Source organism: Bombus affinis, chromosome 13 (assembly GCF_024516045.1).
Source record: "Bombus affinis isolate iyBomAffi1 chromosome 13, iyBomAffi1.2, whole genome shotgun sequence".
NCBI lineage: Eukaryota > Metazoa > Arthropoda > Insecta > Hymenoptera > Apidae > Bombus > Bombus affinis.
The window spans coordinates 9092602-9111845 of record NC_066356.1 but is presented as its reverse complement, the minus strand read 5'-3'; the positions used below and the strand labels follow the sequence as shown (position 1 = coordinate 9111845).

The 19244-nt window shown below is 33.5% G+C and overlaps 2 protein-coding genes and 1 long non-coding RNA gene across 11 annotated transcripts; 1 reads left to right on the top strand and 2 right to left on the bottom strand.

Moving 5' to 3' along the window:
* Positions 1 to 101: 101 nt before the first annotated feature.
* LOC126923562 (actin-like protein 6B) lies at positions 102 to 2516 on the bottom strand. 2 transcript variants are annotated; one of them, XM_050737143.1, is made up of 6 exons: positions 2349 to 2516; positions 1788 to 2133; positions 1374 to 1703; positions 1048 to 1299; positions 771 to 968; positions 102 to 698 (listed from the first exon to the last, which is right to left on the bottom strand). In XM_050737143.1, the coding sequence occupies exons 2-6, from the start codon at positions 2112 to 2114 to the stop codon at positions 483 to 485; spliced, it is 1323 nt and encodes a 440-aa protein (XP_050593100.1). In that variant the 5' UTR covers positions 2115 to 2133; positions 2349 to 2516; the 3' UTR covers positions 102 to 482. The 2 variants fall into 2 exon arrangements, with proteins under 2 accessions (XP_050593100.1, XP_050593101.1); XM_050737144.1 differs by having other exon boundaries at positions 2457 to 2472.
* A 254-nt stretch (positions 2517 to 2770) lies between these two features.
* On the top strand, positions 2771 to 18998 carry LOC126923546 (neogenin). Of its 8 annotated transcripts, none has more exons than XR_007713219.1 (27): positions 2773 to 3255; positions 8896 to 9061; positions 9143 to 9282; positions 9357 to 9644; positions 9713 to 9875; positions 9942 to 10069; positions 10157 to 10316; positions 10398 to 10513; positions 10758 to 11166; positions 11245 to 11395; positions 11479 to 11607; positions 11689 to 11895; positions 11984 to 12275; positions 12360 to 12518; positions 12595 to 12800; positions 12874 to 13029; positions 13104 to 13266; positions 13334 to 13528; positions 13718 to 13756; positions 13920 to 14052; positions 14128 to 14360; positions 14639 to 14743; positions 14876 to 15087; positions 15163 to 15379; positions 15459 to 15595; positions 15713 to 16287; positions 17428 to 18998. XR_007713219.1 is itself a non-coding variant. In XM_050737089.1 (27 exons), exons 2-27 carry the CDS (start codon positions 3201 to 3203, stop codon positions 15809 to 15811), a joined length of 4458 nt encoding a protein of 1485 aa, XP_050593046.1. In that variant the 5' UTR covers positions 2773 to 3037; positions 3136 to 3200; the 3' UTR covers positions 15812 to 18998. The 8 variants fall into 8 exon arrangements, 6 of the variants coding, with proteins under 6 accessions (XP_050593047.1, XP_050593048.1, XP_050593046.1 ...); XR_007713218.1 differs by having other exon boundaries at positions 15713 to 17304; XM_050737089.1 differs by having other exon boundaries at positions 2773 to 3037; positions 3136 to 3255; positions 15713 to 18998.
* On the bottom strand, positions 5823 to 6956 carry LOC126923576 (uncharacterized). The gene is made up of 3 exons (XR_007713224.1): positions 6583 to 6956; positions 6251 to 6494; positions 5823 to 6180 (listed from the first exon to the last, which is right to left on the bottom strand). It is a non-coding gene; the product is annotated as an uncharacterized LOC126923576 (long non-coding RNA).
* Positions 18999 to 19244: the final 246 nt, after the last annotated feature.

The window sequence follows — 19244 nt, the reverse complement described above, 5'->3', positions numbered from 1 at the left end:
GCTATATTTTACTGTCGTATTCTATGAGGGAGAGTTGTCCCTAGAATTAAAGTGAATTTCAAAAGGAAACATATGTGAAGGAACAACAGTAATCATGAAGATTTCAAAGACACAGCCTTTTACTGCAAGTTTTTATAAAAATCGTAGTACAATTCTTTATACACCATTTTTTGTAACATTTTATTTCATCTATGTGGTGCATTAATAATGAATAAAATTTTCATGTTTAACTGCACATTTTACAGATTTCAGTAATAAACATAAGTAAAATATACTTATTCATGTTTTAGGTCAGTATTTAGAATACACTTAAATGAATATTATAAAAATTATTCAAATCTTTCATGATTGTATACCAGACTTAATTATGTCAGACATATCAATTTATAGTTATTTACTTAACACATTTATCAGAAACATATTTGTACAAGTACTGATAATATTATTAAGAAAGGATATATAGAAATAACTTATGTTTCTATCTAAGGACATTTTCGTTCTACTTGGCTTTTGCCGCTTTCTTCATATTCTTGGCTCGATATCCACATTTGTTGGAAAGTTCCAATTGAAGCCAAAATTGATCCACCGATCCAAGCTCCGAATCGTCGTTCAGCACAACCATTTACGCTAATTAGTTTCAACCTCATACTAGATGGAATTCTCATGGAAAGATCTCGGTTTAAACGTTCCGGAAAGCCCTGTATGATATGAATGTTAAAAATTATGAAAAATTGTTGATATGAAATTAACATTTTTTTATTAATATATACCTGAATGAATGAATTGCCACCAGTCACAACAACACTACCATAAAGTGCTGGTCTTACATCAACATCACACATGCCTACACTAGTTGTAACAATATGACCTACTCCTAACATAGTATTACCAACCATACCACCACGCATTTGTACCATACTGGGATCAAAAAGTGCTTCTGGTATACGAAATCTTTCGCTTCCAAAATCCTTGAAATTTTATTTTATTGTTTTATTAAATATATAACTATTCAATTTTCTTGATAATTATATATTACTTAATTTTTACCTGATGATATCCAGCAGGAAATTCATATTGAACTGCAGGAATTGTAGAAACAATTTTTTCATCATATGGAGTTTCTGATACTTGCAGCACTGTAGCTTGGAAGTCCTGTATAAGCTTTTTTACCATATAATTATGCCAAGATTTAGTAACTTCAGGTAATCCCTTCTTTTTTACCCATCTTGGTTTTTCGTGATCTTTAACCACTTCTTTGCTACCCACCATGTAAGAAGGGGACAAGTCAATGTCATTGTCCTGTTATTATTTTGAAAATACAGTTATCCATCTTCTACACTATCATAAAAGAATATTTACAACCATATTTATACCTGAAGAAATTGTCTGCATTGCATACTTATATAATCTCCTCCAAGTGGAGATTTAACTATTGCCTGTGTTAATACAAAACCGTCTTGAACTGGTACAGCAGAAGTGTGTGTTGCGCCACTATCAACTACAATACCAGTTGCTCTACCATTTGCAAAAGCAGCAAGAACCGCATTTTTGACAAGAAAATAGGCTGGTACATTATATTTCTCAAACATTAATTCAGTCAGTTTTTCTCTTTTACTGCGTACATTCCATGGAGATTCAGAAAACAGTACTGGATGATATTCTGCATCTGACTGAATTACTTTGGAATAGGTATAATCTAAAACCTATTAAAACACATACTCAGATATATCTATATTCTATACACATGAAAATGAAATTTACTGCAGAATATTATATTTCTATATTACCTTCTCAAAATGATCCCAATCCTCAATCATCCCATCCTTCATATAACTTACAACTTCCATATTCTTTCTTGGAACATGAAGTATAGTAGTATCAATATAATACTTGGTCCCAGATTGTGTAATATTGTTGTCTGGCTTTTTATCATCAATATCCATTGGTTCTGTTTTTGTTGCTGTACAATTGCCATCTTCTCCTACACCTATAACTGCTGGAATTTCAGCTTTAGGGGTATCTTCTTGAGCATAACCAACTCTTAAAGAATGATGACCCAAGTCAAATACTAAGGCTCCAATTTCATCTCCTCCATAAAGCATGCCACCTGACATTTTGTTGATTTTAAAATATCTATGATAAGAATTAGATTGTCTCAATTGAAAAATCCTCCCTTAATAACATTTAAGTTTATACCGTTAGAAAAAACTAGCCCTAAATGTAGTTTTCATAAAAATAATATAAATAATAAGTTTACTACAGACAAATTGGAATAGTAACAAATATAATACTAACAAATTCGTGAATTACAAATAAATTTCTATCTCTCTCTTAACCTTATAACTCACCGTAACTTTCTTACAAAAATAACTCAATGAAATCGTAAAAATACATGCATTTGACGACTACATGAACGTTTATTTACGTATTTCTTTTAAATACAACAGAAACATAACCTCAAATCAGAAGGACGCTTGATACCGCCACCATAAACATGGTCATCTCTAGATACACACAATGGAATTTTACAATCTTTAAATCTCCTTCACATGTGCCTTTCGCATAAGAATTAAAATGAAGGTATATTAATAGTTTATTGTAAACAATTGTAAAATCACGCAGCAATATCATTTTTATAACACAATTATAATACAAAATAAGTGTATACAATATTTTTCGTATTACTTAATATTTCATTTACGTGACAAATAGGAAATTATAAATGAGATGTATAATATGTAATAACGATGAATGTTTTGAAAGAACTAAAATTACATTTAAAAGTCATTTCCACAGAGAGATAGACGTATAGATTTTCCATCCCTAGAAATAATAAAAAAGCGTAGCTAGTTTTTAGGATTGTTTAAACCACCTGTTAATTCAGTAAAGTCTCAATGATGCCGCTGTAATCGCGAGATGCCCACGAAATGGCGGCGCTAGTCAGAACGTCGGTAGACTCGAGACAATGAGGAGGTGTGTAGTTGTCTTTTAGCCATGTTCTGCCGTTGGATTCGCGATAGTGTTGTGGAAAAATGAGGTTTGTGGATACGAGACTCAATCTGTCGTTTGATGCGCGACGGTGAGTCAAAAAAATTGGCATGTATTCGCTCAACAGGACATTGTATGCTCGTGCAGCAATCGTGTGAAGAAACTACACTGGGTTTTTGTACGCGTCGGAGTCTGTGACACCCGCTGGCCCAATGGAGCCGCGTATTCTTCCTATCCCGTTGGCTTTGTTGACATTCATCGTATTGGGTAAGTCTAACTTGTTCTTATTATGAAGGTATGTTAATTTATATTATTTTTACCTGAAATAATGTATTTATCGTGAATTTCATTGAGATATCTTATTATTAGAAATTGATTTAAATCATTGGCACACTCACACGTATGAAAGGGAAAATGTAGTTGTCCGTGGAGGATAAGGTTGTCACTAGCAGATATATTATGAAAACACTTTTTCATTCATTTCTATAGCTAAAAGTGCAAAGTGATTTTATTATATCTTATCTGATGTTTTATCGATGAGCATGGAAACGGGGAAACATCATTGTGTATCGTTTTACAGTTACCACTGTTTGCATCCCGTCTAATCTAGTAGTAAGCAAATATTTACGAAACCATTCTGCGATTTTCTGTTTGCTAATCTCTTAATATTAGAGATTATGTCTTTGAAAATGCTTGAAACTTATAGCCTAGACTTCAAGCTGCAAGGTACTGATATAATTTTTTAGTCAAACGAGTAACAAAATTACGAATTCAATCTACGATTGTTAAATCTTATAAATCTACCTACGTATACACGCATAGCCGCGCATATAGAGAACGTTACAAATTGCAAAACAGAGATCGTTTATGTTTTTGTTATGCGCAACATACTTTCATCAAGTAGAATTATTATGTAAGTAGTTGTTTAATTAAATCATTTATCACTGCGCAAGTTCGAATTAAATAACGAGCCATTTAAGAGTCGAGACTTTATATGTCGATCAAGACGAACGAATGTATGAACGATATCATCGTGTGTATGCGAACAAGTATTTCTAACGATTAATGCTTATTTTGTAAGTGTTTTAAAAGATAAAGTTGAGAAGCACTGCATTTCGGGTGGCTATTATTGATGTAGAGAAGGATGGTAGTATAAGGGGGTGATTCGGGGTGTATTTCCGATTGCAACGATCTGGATGGAGACACATCCCTTGTCGTAATTACGAGAACTGTATAGATCCCTTGATAAAAGTAACAATGAATTGGAAGAAATTTAAGCCAGAGCCAGAGATCATTGTTCTACCGCATAGTACACTACAAGCGAAAATAAAAGTTTCGGACTTCTATATTACAGATTCATTAAAGAGGTTACACCGCTGGAAGCATTTGTGTTTAAACACTTCAGCGGAGTATTCCAACAATGCGGCAGGCCTCTCCTTACGATTTTATCGTGATAGGAAATGCATGTGCTAAACATTCAGCATCGCTATGTTAATCTATCTCAGCAGACCTACCCACTCAAAAAATTAAACATCCTATTCTTTTTACCATCGCACCGTATGATAAAAATATGGCCAGAATTATCCCCCTTATTATTCTTTTTGTTTGCTTTGATCATTACATACGTTCGTCTAGTTAGATATAAAGATCCATTTCCGGCTCGTCATGGTGGAGAAGTATACAAACACTGAAAGGGGTCTTAAAAGGGTGCGTTCCTCAAATAAACCAGTTAACTTTGCCCGAGATACGATTATACTGATGTGCAGTAAACTGCAGAACAATTATGGATCAATGCAAACAGAAGTTTACTAGCGTCGTGAACCCTCGAGTTTCGGTTCGATGAACTGAAACTCTATATTAATTGATCCAATGTGAAAAAAGGATTGGAAATCTTTCCTTGTGTTTTTCCATTTTCTCTTATACAATGTTCGCATATAAGGACTTGTTCGTGATGTATGTCCAGTGTACGAAGATCCACTCTAACGCTGGTAGCCCAAATACGGAATGGATCGTACAATATACAGGCGTTCAAATGTAATCCATGTAAAGTGGTATTTACAAACGTGTGTATTCTGCGACTGATGTCGTAACGACACCTTAATGGTCAGCGCCCACGCGATGTATGCGTGCATATTGATATATGGGGTGATTTACCTAAGATATTTTCTTTCATCTTGATAAAGAATTCATAATTAATTTTAATCATTTACTTCGTTTCGATTATTTGATTTGAAAAGAAAATACACTCGTTCAAACGTGTAATACAGTAGCAATTCTATTACCGCTATACTAAGGTATAGGTATGCATGTGAGTGTGTTATCCTTTCAAGGCAGTACATTGCTTCCTTGATTCTCATTCTTCTTTGACGTTTCGTGGAACAGCACCTTGAACGGAAGTAACAGTCACGGTACAAAGAAGATACGAGAGAGAAAGATGGAAGAATCCGGTTCGAGGAATAAATGTATCACTCACAAAAATCAATCTTAGATTCCCGTGGCTTACCTATACGTCTTAACGTCACCGGACAACCCCGACTTTGTAAACGATTAATTGATTTCCCTGTAGGAGGGTCGCAACATCTTTCTCCCCATCGTTTCCGATTCATCAGTATTTATGAGTCACTGTGTAGATTTGTCGTAACGCGATGTATATGTACCTTGCCTTCCTTCACGGTCTGTTCGTCACATGTCGAGTACTTTTACCGCGTTTTTCAACATTCTCCCTCCTTCCCTTGCCAACTTCTACAGACGTACGAACTCGCTCCGCAAATTAATCTGCACTGTGAAAAAATTCAGGAGATTTATTGACGCGCGGAAATTCATGAGAGGTGACGAATGCGTTCAAGCATTTGTGAATCGAAAAAAAGACAAGAAAAAGAACGAGGTTAAATTATTTCTTACCAGGTAATTCAATTAAAAGATACAGTATGGTTATGGATATAGGGGGAAAGTACCATTCTCAAGTTATTCTCCCGCAGTCATAATTGTTCTATGAAACAATATAAAATGGTTGGCAATGCGAAATGATCCTTACGTGGATGACGTGAACCTTTTTTTCAGGATATTATCCGATACATCTAACTTGTTCGAGATAACATCGACTTGTAAGATTGTACGTGATACTCTCGTTTCCCTTCTTTCTCTCTCTTCTTCTGTCTGATTCTTAGCATTTCTTTCGCTCCCGTTATGCTACTAAACAAGATGTATAAACTGATGTCTGATAGAAAATAAGGGGCAGTGGTTGTTCCCGCGACAGATTTACCTCGCGCATGCATTGCAATGGTTTTCCTCTTGATCTATTTCGGTATGCCGTGCGGTAGGTTGTCGCCCGCGCTCATAAATCAAATAGTCAGACGGCGAACGGTTTATTTTCCTTGAGAATGCACCGTCGTGGCGCTATCGGGCGCCAAATTTCGCACGTTCCTTCCTTTCTCTTCTTCTTTTTTTCTTATTCCCTTCGAAGCATCCACTTTTATACTTTCGCAATAGGGATTAATGGGATTAATCTAGAAATACAAAAATATCAAAAGTTCGAAAATCGAAATATTTGAATAATAATTACTTTGTGCAAAATAATTCTAGTATTTTTGTAACCTATGACTTTAAATGAATTGATTGATATGTAACATGTTATATTTCATCAAACTTCTCTTTTCAGCATCCACCTTTACACTTTCGCAATGATTAATGTTCAAGTAGTATCGTTGAGTTATAGATAACTATAATTTATGGTAAATCGTTAAAATTCATAGTATTTCATTTTACTTTGTATTTGACATTTTTTATGATTAGAATAGTATAATCAAATTAAATTAAAAATTCCAAAAGTAAGTAATATAACCTATAATTGATACGGTCCCCAATAACCTAATGTTATCACTTATGAATTAATGGGATTAATCTTGGAGCGTAAAAATATCAAAAGTTCAAGAACTATGTTCGAAAACTGCAAGCATTGATCCGATCAATTCAACGAAATAATTCATACTATTCCATAGGTTTTTTTGACTACGTGAAGTTTGCTACATTAGCGTGGTGGTAAAAATTGAAATTATCATTAGACGCGTGATATTGAAAAAGCGACGAATAGTATTTGAACGAAGAAAGAAGTTTAATATGAAAGAGATATAAATTACTTCTGTCGATCACTGAAGACGTGTTTGTTCCTCCGCGAAGGTTGCACAGGAAGGTGACAGACCACCGTGAGCGTGAAACTGTAACCCAATAACCGACAGTGCTTCTCAATTTTATGGAAGTATCGATTGAACTAGTTATTATCAAAATTGATATGGTTACTCACTATTTTTTAAGTATTTTTTAAGTAACTGTATAATGTTGATATTTGTTATGTTACTAAATACGGAATTGATCACTATTAGAAATATTTGACAATTTTGTGTACTATTAACTAGGGATCGTAACCATTATAAGCGAAATTAGAGAAGTTATGGTATAAGAATTCATATCTTAGTTTAAATGATTTTGATTATGAATAACCATTATAGATGGTTAAAAACCTTTTTGATATTTTTCATGAAATTCTGAGAATAACTGTTATTTTTAGTCTCTGTTATTATCAGATTCGTTGTTTATAATTTACAGAAATTCTGACATAAAAAATCGCTACTTTCTACTATTAGGACAACCAAAAGAATTGAAAGATTGCTTTCAAATATCTAGCTTTGTACCACTAACTATTATTAATTTGAATAAATATAAGGAATTCTCCTTTCCTTGGGGTTATTGATAGCTGACCATACTTGGAATTATGAAATAGAAGTAATATTACATTAACGGCGTATTAAGTAAAATTATTTCCATATGCCTACAAGGGTTTTGTAACATTTTCATTCATAGAGCTTCTTAATATTTTTTCAACGCATTTTCCTTGATAAGAAAGTCCAGAGATGAGTTACCTGTACCGAAAGATCATTGGTCGGAGAAAATTTTCGCAATTATCTGCGTATAATGCGACTCTTTTAAAGAGAAGATCCTTAAGAATTTCTTGAGAGAACTCTAACGAGCTGACTAGAATTCTTCGGCCGTGTCGATCTTTAAGGTCTGCTGCATGAATGTGGATAAAGAAACAAAACCGTTTAATACGAAATATCTCATTGTTAAACAATATTTCAAATAATTGAAACGCCGCGATAAACTGCCAACGAATTTACACGTTCTTAACTTCATAAAGAGATTATTCAGGAATTCTTTTTGTTCGTTGTTATTTGTTCTGTAAAAAGGAATAATCCGTAAACATATCGATTACTTGGAATTAAACAATAGGGTCTAGGCATTCACTGGAAATCATTCGCATCGCGTCTCATAAAATGGCTCCTTCAGATTTTTCTTATTTCTGTGTTCTGACAAAGAATTATTCAGAAAAGATGTTGAATCGTCCTGCGTCGTCGTTCTATACGTGGTATCGGGCGATCGCAAAGCCCCACAAAAGAAAGAAAAGAAAGGAAAAAAAGAAGAATTTAGGCACTCGGCTCGGGTGTCTCGTTAAAGGGCTAAAGGGTGCTTGCGTAGGGTTGCCGACCCTTCATCCCCACTCTTCTCTTCAGTTACTTTACAACACACTCGTATCTCCCCTCTTATACCTAAACCTCTAATAATTTTTTCAACATGTACCATTATGATACTTATCCACCTACGCACGTATGAGATAACTTACCAAACACAATTGAGACTTGATGATGTTATGGTTATAATGTTATCCTTTATCCCTCTGTTAGTTGGTAAGATAGATGCTCATTAAAACTTCGTTTTACAAAATTTTTGTAGCAATTTTTGTAGAAAATTTTTGTAGCGCATTTAGGTAAAGTTTAGGAAAAGGATAGAATAAATTTATATCCTTAATTTTATTCGTTAAGAATTATAATTAAAAATAGTATTTTCTTGTAACAGCTAATGCAGGTGGATTGTATTTTACTATCGAGCCACAAGATGTAGTGGTTCAACATGGAAGTCCTGCTAGATTAGATTGTGAAGCAAAAAGTGATTTCGGAAAACCCAGTATACAGTGGAGAACTGACGATGGACAACCGATTAATTTTATTGGAGATAGTTACCGGTAAGGGTATTAAGGTCTAAAACGATATTACTTTGTTCTTAAATGAAGGTTTTCTTTTATCATGCCTTTTTCTTTTTATAGATCTCAATTAGCTAATGGATCTTTGTATATAAATAGTGTTTATGGCAGTAGTCTGGAATTGACTGGAAGCTATCAATGTTTAGCTTCTGTAGATGATGTTGGGGCTATTGTTTCTCGAACTGCCACAATTAAAATTGCAAGTTAGTATTTAGGACCAATATAAGCTTTTCAAGTTATTGTGAATCAAAATCATGTAAAAAATGTTGTTTTAAAGGTTCACCAGTATTTGAAAGAGAACCTCAAGATACTATGGTTTATCCAGGACAAATTGCATATTTAAGTTGTACACCTCTCACATCTTCTAGTTCATTGACTATACAATGGTTCAAAGATGAACATCCATTGCTGCCTGATGATAGAATGACAATTTTGCCATCAGGTGCATTAGAAATTGATGATGTTAATATACAAGATATTGGATCATACAGCTGTAATGCTAGTAATTATGGACAACAAAGATCCAGTAATAAAGCACAATTAGGATTGCTAACAAGTGATATTGGTTAGTGTAAATCTTTAAACATGATCTCTATAAACTAGCAGATATTAATTTGTTACCTGCTGCTATAGGTCAAGAAAGTACTCCACCAGTCTTTATTGCTAAGCCATTACAACAAATAGCTATTGAAGAATCAACAGTCACACTTGAGTGTGCTGCCAATGGCTACCCAAAACCAAGTATACTTTGGTTGAAAGATGGTGTTGCCATTGATTTATCATCTTTTCAATCTAGGTATGCAGTCAAGGTGTACATAAGATGGAGAAGTTGAATTTTTAAGCTTCTTTTTTAATTGTTTAGGTACAGTAGAGTTGCTGCTTCCAGTCTTGTGATCAGTAATGTTCAAGAAATAGATGATGGTTCTTATCAATGTCGTGCAGAAAATGAAGTTGAAACATTAGATGCAGCTGCTGATTTAATTGTACAAGGTATTCTAGTTTCACTATCAGTATTTCCACATGTTCATTTTATTTTACACTATTTGATGCTATATCATTGTTTTATTACCTATATAGTTCCACCAAGATTTATTAGAAAGCCAGAAGATAAGGTAGCTAGTGAAAATCAAGATTTAGAATTTGAATGTGAAATTTATGGGAAGCCAGAACCGAAAATTACATGGCTCAAAAATGGCGAACGTATTACCTTAAGTGCATACTGGCAAATTGTGAATGGGTATGTTTACTAACTATCACTGAAAATGGATCAAAATAATTCATAGAGTATAAGAAATTGAAATAAATGTTTCTTTTTTAGTTACAATCTTAGAATTAACGGCCTACTACCGATAGATGCTGGAATTTTCCAATGCATAGGAACAAATTCTGCTGGAAGTGTACGAGCTGCAGCACGTTTAACAATTAATCAGCCTAGTGAGTTCTGCAATTGAAATTATCTATATTCAATTTCCTATATGTACAATCTAAATAATTTTTTGTAGTAAAATTTATTTTTGCGTTTATTTAATATATTTATTAGTTTTTATTTATTTATTTGAGAGCATAACATATACTATATTTAATTTCTATTTTTTTTTTGTACAAATTTTAATTTAATTATTTTCCATTTGTGTTTCCTCCTTTTTTAACTGTGTTGCATGCTAACATATGTATTCAGAAAAGGCAAATCCCCATAAATCAACTACCCCAAAGACAGTTCCTAAAAAAAAGTTACTATTGCATCGGCAATTGTATAATAAAACGTGGCAGCACCCAAGTACCCTTTTAGGTCACACAATGTCTGCATTTACCCCCAATCCACCGCTTTCCATTGGTCCCTCTGATGACCCTGCAGATCTGCCTGGATCTGTTAAATTTCCTAATTCCCTTTACGACCCAAAATCCCATTTTGTAGATGACACAGACAGCTTGGAATCGATAGAAGGAAGTGTCCCGTCAGCACCAAGGAATTTAAGTCACGTCATTGTCACTGCTAGATTCGTAACTTTACGGTGGCAAGAACCCGAGAATAGAAATGGAGAGATTTTAAATTACTATATTTATTACAAACAAGAAGGTGCTCAAAGGTGACGATTAGTTCCTTGATAAATGTACTTATGATTCGTGTTTACTTGCGTCTTCTATATAATAGTAAAATCTTACAGAGAACGAGTTACTCATAGGCAACAAAAATTAGAGGCAGTAATACAGGGTTTACAACCAAGTATGACGTATCAATTTCGAGTAGTCGCCGTGAATGAAAGAGGGATGTCCGGAATGTCCAGTGAAATATTACAAGTTACCACACTTACTGAGGTCTGTCTATAATTTCAAATATATCTAGTAAATTAAACGTATTATTCCATGACCAAAGTATTACAAACTTATTATTACAATAGGCCAATGTCCCTGGACCTCCACTAAATTTAGAGGGACATGCTACAAGCAGTGTGAGCATTGCGTTATCTTGGGAAAAGCCACAAGTAGTCAATGGAAGAATTTCTAAATACATAATTACATTTGTAGAGGTATATTGTTTTGAATAAAAGATGTTAATAATTACGTAATATAATGTATTAAATGTTAAATTTTGAATATTTTACTTAAAGGGTGACAATGAGGACATAACGCGTGAAACTACTAGTACGATGCACGAATTAGTAGATCTCGTGCCTTATACGGAATATAGTATTAAAGTTCAGGCTGTAAACGAGAATGGTCCTGGCGTGTTTAGTAGAGATATCGTAGTTCGGACTTATAGTGCACAACCTACTCAACCACCACACAATGTTACAGTAGAACCAGTTAGTCCTACAGTGCGTATTATATTTAGAGTTCCATAGATAAAAACATTGAATAATTTTCGAATATCATTGTATAGCTTTTTGGTATTTTTGTTTTTAGAGCATTATAATAAGATGGGAACCGCCACTCGAAGGACAAAATGGAATTGTCACTGGTTATAAAATTCGTTATCGTCGTTACGATCGCAGTCCACAGCCGGTAACTATAACAACTGAAGGAAATCAACGTTCACGAGTACTCACTGGACTTGAAAAACATGTTGTTTATCAAGTTCGTATATGTGCCTTAAACGTTAATGGAACTGGACCTTGGTCAGAATGGATACAGATAGAAACATACGAAACCGAATCTGATGAAAACCGAGTGCCAAATACACCCAGCAACTTAAGAAGTTAGTAAGCTCTTAAAACTTTTTATGTTACTGTGAACTTTAATTCATATATGATAAACATATTTTTTGTTTATATATTCACAGCAAAAGTAATGTCTGATTATATACAAGTTTTTTGGAATCCACCGAAAGATCAAAGTATTAAAGTAAAGGGATATAAACTTGGATGGGGAAAGGGAGTCCCTGATGTTGAAGTTCGACTTCTTGATGGAAAAGAACGGTCTTTTACCATAGATCAATTGGGTGAATAGTCAAATTTGTAGTTTCATGAAGTCATAAACGTGTTAGATATGTTATATTATCTTTCTTTTCTATTTAGAACCAATCACTGAGTATGTTATATCACTAAGAGCAACGAATGATGCTGGCGATGGTCAACCAGCATATGCAAACGTGAGAACTACGGAACGTTCTGTGTCTGAATTTTCTGTGCCTTTACTACCGCCTGTTGGTCTTAAAGCCGCTGTTCTGTCTGACACTACAGTCGTACTATACTGGACTGATACAACCTTGCCAAAAACTCAAGTACGTAAATGTTTATATTAATATACTATACTAAATTAGGAAACCTTATTAAAAAGAGATAATAACATTACAGTTCGTAACGGATAATCGATATTACGTAGCACGTTATACGTCACATCATCATAGCAGCAACCCTCGTTATAAATATCATAATGCAACTGATCTTAATTGCATGATAAATGATTTAAAACCCAATACAATATATGAATTTGCAGTCAAGCTTGTTAAGGTATTTATAATTTATTATTTCGAAGAATATCTAATTATACAAAAGGGTATTTAAATAACTTAGTAATTATTTAGGGAAAACGAGAATCGTTATGGAGTATGGTTGTTACGAATCAAACTCAAGAAGCTGCACCTAGTTCCGCGCCCAGGGATCTGATGATTCAGAGTATCGGAGACCGTCCAACTTCAGTTTTAGTGCGTTGGCAACCTCCTAAACAACCAAATGGACCAATTACAGGTACTCATTAATACTTTTAATAGTAGTATAAAGTGTATAATAATAATGATGCATACATTTGTCTCAGGATATATTACTTTTTATTCAATTGATAATACGAAATGGGATCGTGATTGGTTATTGGAAGCTGTAGTTGGAGATAAAACTGAGTGCATTGTGAAGGGCCTCCAACCAAGTACAACCTACTACTTCAAAATCCAAGCACGGAATTCAAAAGGATATGGTCCTTTTTCTACAACTGTTCCATTCAAGACGCCTCAAAGTAAGCATTTAATTCTTATAAGTGTATATGCATGTAGTATCATGCACTACACGATTTTTTTAGTTTCGAAAGTTTGTTCAGTGTTTCGTACATAGTGCTATTTATGGTGACTACTATATCTTTTTATCTCTTCATATCGTATGTGTTATGTCGGTGTCTTATTACTATATTTTTTTATTTCTATGCTAGGCAGTGGTATGGATGTCTATGATGAATTGCATGATCGAGGTAAGACATTATTCTTCTATAGTTTTTTGTTTTTAGCATAGCATGTACTTTAAAGTGTAAATTGAGTGATGAGAGGTAATGTAAATACTGCATTGTGATTGCACTATCATCAATATTACCGTCATTACTGTTAGAACTGCTATACATTGGAATTAATTTACAGATGGAAGTGGACTTTCAAATATATTCATCTACATTATTGTGGCTTGTTCTATTGTTCTTATCACTGGAACAGCAGTGGTGATCGTGGTTATATGTTGCAAGCGCAATCCAGATTCGCCTGATAGGAAGAAAGGGTATGTATTATATATATATTTACAATATGTTTTGTACGACATTATTTTTACAAAAATTACAACTGTAATGTGTAGATACATGAAAGACACAAATCAAAAAACAAACATTAAACCACCCGATTTGTGGATTCATCATGATCAAATGGAATTGAAAGCTCTTGAGAAATCTTCAATAAATGGAGAGGCATCTACTAGTGGTGTTGCTAGTAATACCTTACCTAGGTCAAATAACCAGGATTATAATCAAGAGAATGTACATGGAAATTCTAGTTCATTGGATAAACGTACTTACGTACCAAGTTACATGGGTAAGTTTTTAAAGATAATATTTTTCAACAAAACACTTCATCACATCAAACACAATACTTACAAGATTTTATTCATTTCATTGAATTTTTAGCTCTTCATATATTTTATTATGGTTATACAAATAAATTTAATACCATTTCTAACATAATTAGGTAGTTTTAATGATTTTTTATTCGCCATTAGAACCTCGGTTAAGATTTTTTAGAAAGAAAATTCTATTTTGTTTATCATTTTCCTGATTTTTGTATTCGGTTTATGTTTACTCACTCAACATTAGGTAACACTGATGAGAAGTGCTCAACCCTGAGTAGACAACATAGTCGAGGAAGCCATAAACCTAAACTCATTACACTTCCCGTTGACAGTGCATCTTTACATCAACGTAAGTAATAGTAAAATTAAGCGAGGAGATGTAATGTTTTGTGACTATAGTATATAATATTGATTTGTATACAATAATATTAATGAAACATAATCTCTTAAGCTGTATGACAAAGTACTAAATTTGTTACAGCTATAGCGACGGCCACACCGATCGTAAATACAAGCATGTCACAACCAACAATTCATACGTCGTGTAGTGATACGCCATCCGTGAGACAGAATTATCCTCGAACTGTAGCACAATACAGTTTAAGTCGAGCACACATTACTTTAGAACCAACACCGGAATCGAGTCCAGACTCTTGTAATATTTCAACTTCGTATGAACCAATGCAAAGTCAAGTAAGATTCTTATATAGTTGGTAATAAACACTTAAATAAAGAATCCTGTTTCATATAAATTATTTGTATTTAAAGCAATTATCATATGGTACAAGTGGCCAGTCCTATAGTGGAAATACTCAATACGCTTCAGGACACTATAGCAATAATAATCAACCATCAAGTGTAGGTGGTGGAGTTGATGGTGGTAGCGGTAGTAAAAGGATGCAGGGACATCCTTTGAAAAGTTTTAGTGTGCCAGCACCTCCACCTCAGTCTGCACCTTCAACACCAGCCCAACAAAAACACGGCGGTGAGCCCCATCGTTTATTGTTTTTATAGCCTATGTCATCTTGCATGTGTGTTATGATATTTTTTGTTGTGTTCTTTAGTTTCTCAAGTAACAGTAAGACCTACAATGTCTGGAAGTCCATACAAGAAACCACAAAGTTCTACACAGTTAGCAAAGAATCGATTAGCCTCAGTTTCGAATCCGGTGCACACTTCGGAAGAAGTTGAACGGTTAAAGGTAATCTTTTAATTTTATATCATAGTGTTATAAAGAAAAGATAAAAGAATTTTAACTACTTTTATTACATTCGATCATGAGATAAGATGCTGAACTATTTGTTTTTATTTTTTACAGCCTTCTTACAGCACAGAAGAATTAAATCAAGAGATGGCTAATTTAGAAGGCCTTATGAAAGACCTAAATGCCATAACAGCATCTGAATTTGAGTGCTAGAAAAGGTTCCTAAACCTTGTGCCATCTCAATTCAATAGACTGCAATGATACATTCTCAATGTTAGTACCTGAGAAATAGACGTAACAATTATGTTACACGTCGAAACTCTTGACAAAGTTTATACGCAAAAAAAATATAATTGGCAGTGTATAATCGATGACCGATGAACGGCCTCGATATTGAATTTTTCAAACAATTCATTTGAAAGTTATAATCCCAGTGATATTGGACTAGACCGAGTTCTTTCCTAGTCAATTTGCTTTTTCCTCTGGTACTAACGTTGCTTTTTACGATAAAATGCAAAGTATACTTGCCAATGTATTCTGACACTGCCACATTCTTGTAGTGAATTTGTATTTTGCAAGAACGTTGAGTAGTATGGTTTGAAAGTGTTGATGAAAGAATTGAACATTTTATTACGGACTTTTAACGGTGTGCATACGATGTATGCAAGTCAATCTAAATGGAACGAATGGTAAGTTCGATTCTTATCGATGATCTTTCAACGCGAATAGATTATGTTAAATTAATAATTCAATGAATTCACAGCGAAGAGAAACGGTTTGAATGTTTTTTCAATTTTTATACGCGAGAAAGTGATGGTTACTTTCGCGATTATCTTTTATATGCACCATAAAAAAAGTAACGATCTTGCCTAAAAAAGCGAAAAACAAAAGAATTCGTATTGCATTCAAAAACTCACGCGCTCTTTGCCATGATTTTGTAACTTATACTCATAAGAGAGAGTTTTATATATCAGTAATGTCGACTGCCATACTTACGCTTAGGATGGCTAGATCACGTGAGTCTCTTAATCGAACAATTAATAGTTCATTACACATAAGGCGGACAGTAGGAATATATTTTCTATTTTTTATCCATCAGAATGCTTTTCATAACATTTTATCAATGTTCGATAATAGGTTTTATACGGTATGGTACTTTCAAGTTAGTTATTTTAGTATTAGTCGATTAAAACACAATAAGTCATCAAGAAGTTTCACCAATTTTATATTATTTATAAAATGTATTAAACATTGCCTGTAATTTGACGAATTATATTTAACAGGCTGAAATATTTTTCATTTATACAAAATCTCAACGTTTTTGAACACTGTGTAATGGCCTTAAAACATTTTTGTATTATGTTGACCTATACTCAGTGGCTTTGGCAGCTTAATAAGGAACTCTGTTCCTATTTACGGAAGAACGTACGCGTATACTTTTAAAGTAACAATGTAGTATTACGATCTCATTGAGAAATTATTTTAGGGTTACAAGTGAACATCGAGTATGGGTATTATAATAAGCTGTATAGCATACGAGAATTAAGAATTTGAATATCGCGCGTCTTGTCATAAGAATCTCATGTATCGATTACACGATACGTTTTCAGCGAGATGTCGATAGTATCGATAGTGTTTATATATTTAAAATTTCGATAGTTCGTTTAACTTTTAAATAAGCATTATGTTTCTAACGTCCAGTTAAGGTACGTAAGTCGGTCTAATTAATAGAATTAAATTAAATTTTAGAGTCGTTTTTGCAAACTATTTTTTACCCAATGTTTAGAAATTGTTATTTGTAAGTACTATATGTTATTTCGTTTGAATAGATTTCAACAGCACAGCTATTGATGACTTGCAATAGTGCAGGTACTTTGCAAGAAATGAAAACAATCGAATTTCTCTGTCATATTCGAAACGATGACGACGGGCAGATTGTCACATAGGATATTAAAGCGGCAGTTCTTTGACCATATCCGTCGAGACACATAGTTAATACATATTTCCTTCCAATGTTAGGAATCTGCTACGTAATAAATTTTTTACAATGTTTTATTGCGATATATACGCAGGTCTCTTTAGTATTAATAAAAGAGAGACCTTGGGAGATGCAGGATAAAAGTAATGATTCTAACTTGAGACATATAAGAAGAAATACGATCAGGTAATTTCTCATGTAGTATTCCATACTATACCACCTTTTTAAGCACTTTTGTATTTTCTTAAAGTTGAACATAATTGTACAAAAGTCCAACGCGTAAAGGACAATGCACCAAGACTCCCGTTGCGGCAAAGCCTAATATGGAAAATAGTACAAAGCAATATGTGATACTCTATTGTTTGTGATGCAATGCCAGTCGTGAATTATACGAAAGAAATCATCGGCTCGTCCAGAGTATTACATATTACTCGAATATTTGCTGCTAGACGGGAAGTATACCATTCATCTTGAGCAACGCGAAGCGAACTTCTTTTATCGTCGGCTTAGCTCTGATTAGAGAGTTATTCAAACTAGTATTAAGATATATGTATTCGCTACAATGCACGATTTCGATTCATTCTCATCTCCTGTCTCGAATATTACAGTTTTCTTGGATAGAGAAAATATTACGAACAAAGTGGCTGTACGCTTAATAGAGCAAAAATAATTCTAAATAATTTTCGAATGTTTTTCGTTTATGTCGAAATCGGAGATATTTTATAAATGTTTTAAGATTGGCACAATGGAACTGTGTGAGTACATGTGAGCTATACCGATAAGAAAAGAACCGCTTGTATATTAGATATATATATAAAATTTGTAACTATTGCGTGATTCAAAGGGCGATTTAGCTCTTTGTAATTAAAAAGAAAGGAACGGGCCTATAAAAAGGCCTGCAGAAATATTTTACCACAAAAGTATAGTAGATATATATAAAATATATATTTATCTATGTAAAATTATTATTTATTGATTTTTATGTATACTGAAAATATTGAGGATAAATGAATATTGCAAGATGCTAGAGGCTGGTTGGTTTTAATCATTTCCATTGATATATCGTTGTGATCATTGCTATCATTGTCATTATCATTACATGTCATTCTATTCATTGTCGTTCACTATTCTTCTCTTCGATCAGTGTCTTATGAATTTGTTAGGATTAGTATGAAAGTTCGGCGGTAATCGGAGACTAAAAAAGAAGCTACAGGCCACTGATGTATGTATATAGATAGAACACCGCTACTTTATAAAATAATTAAGTATTTATATACATATACATATAGCCATTATAAAATATAATTATTATATTTGTACAATACATATAAGGCAGCCATCTCTAATGAAATATTCATAACAAGTGTGTGATAATATTTGTAAAACTTAATATCCAATAAACAATCTTATGTTCTTTACAAATTATCATTTCAGCTTTTTTTTTTGTGCTAGGTGAAGAAGAAATTGCAGATGTTGAGAAAAGGAGATATAAAGACATATGAGATCTTGCCTTTCTTCCAGTTTCAATATCATCCAATAATTGCTGTGGCAGAATTAAGTACATAAGAGCAAAAGAAGTTCATTTTCAAAATCTTTACAGAATGGCGCTAATTTACATCAAGAAATTTCAAATATTTCCATGCATTGTAGTGACATCTACGATGAGGG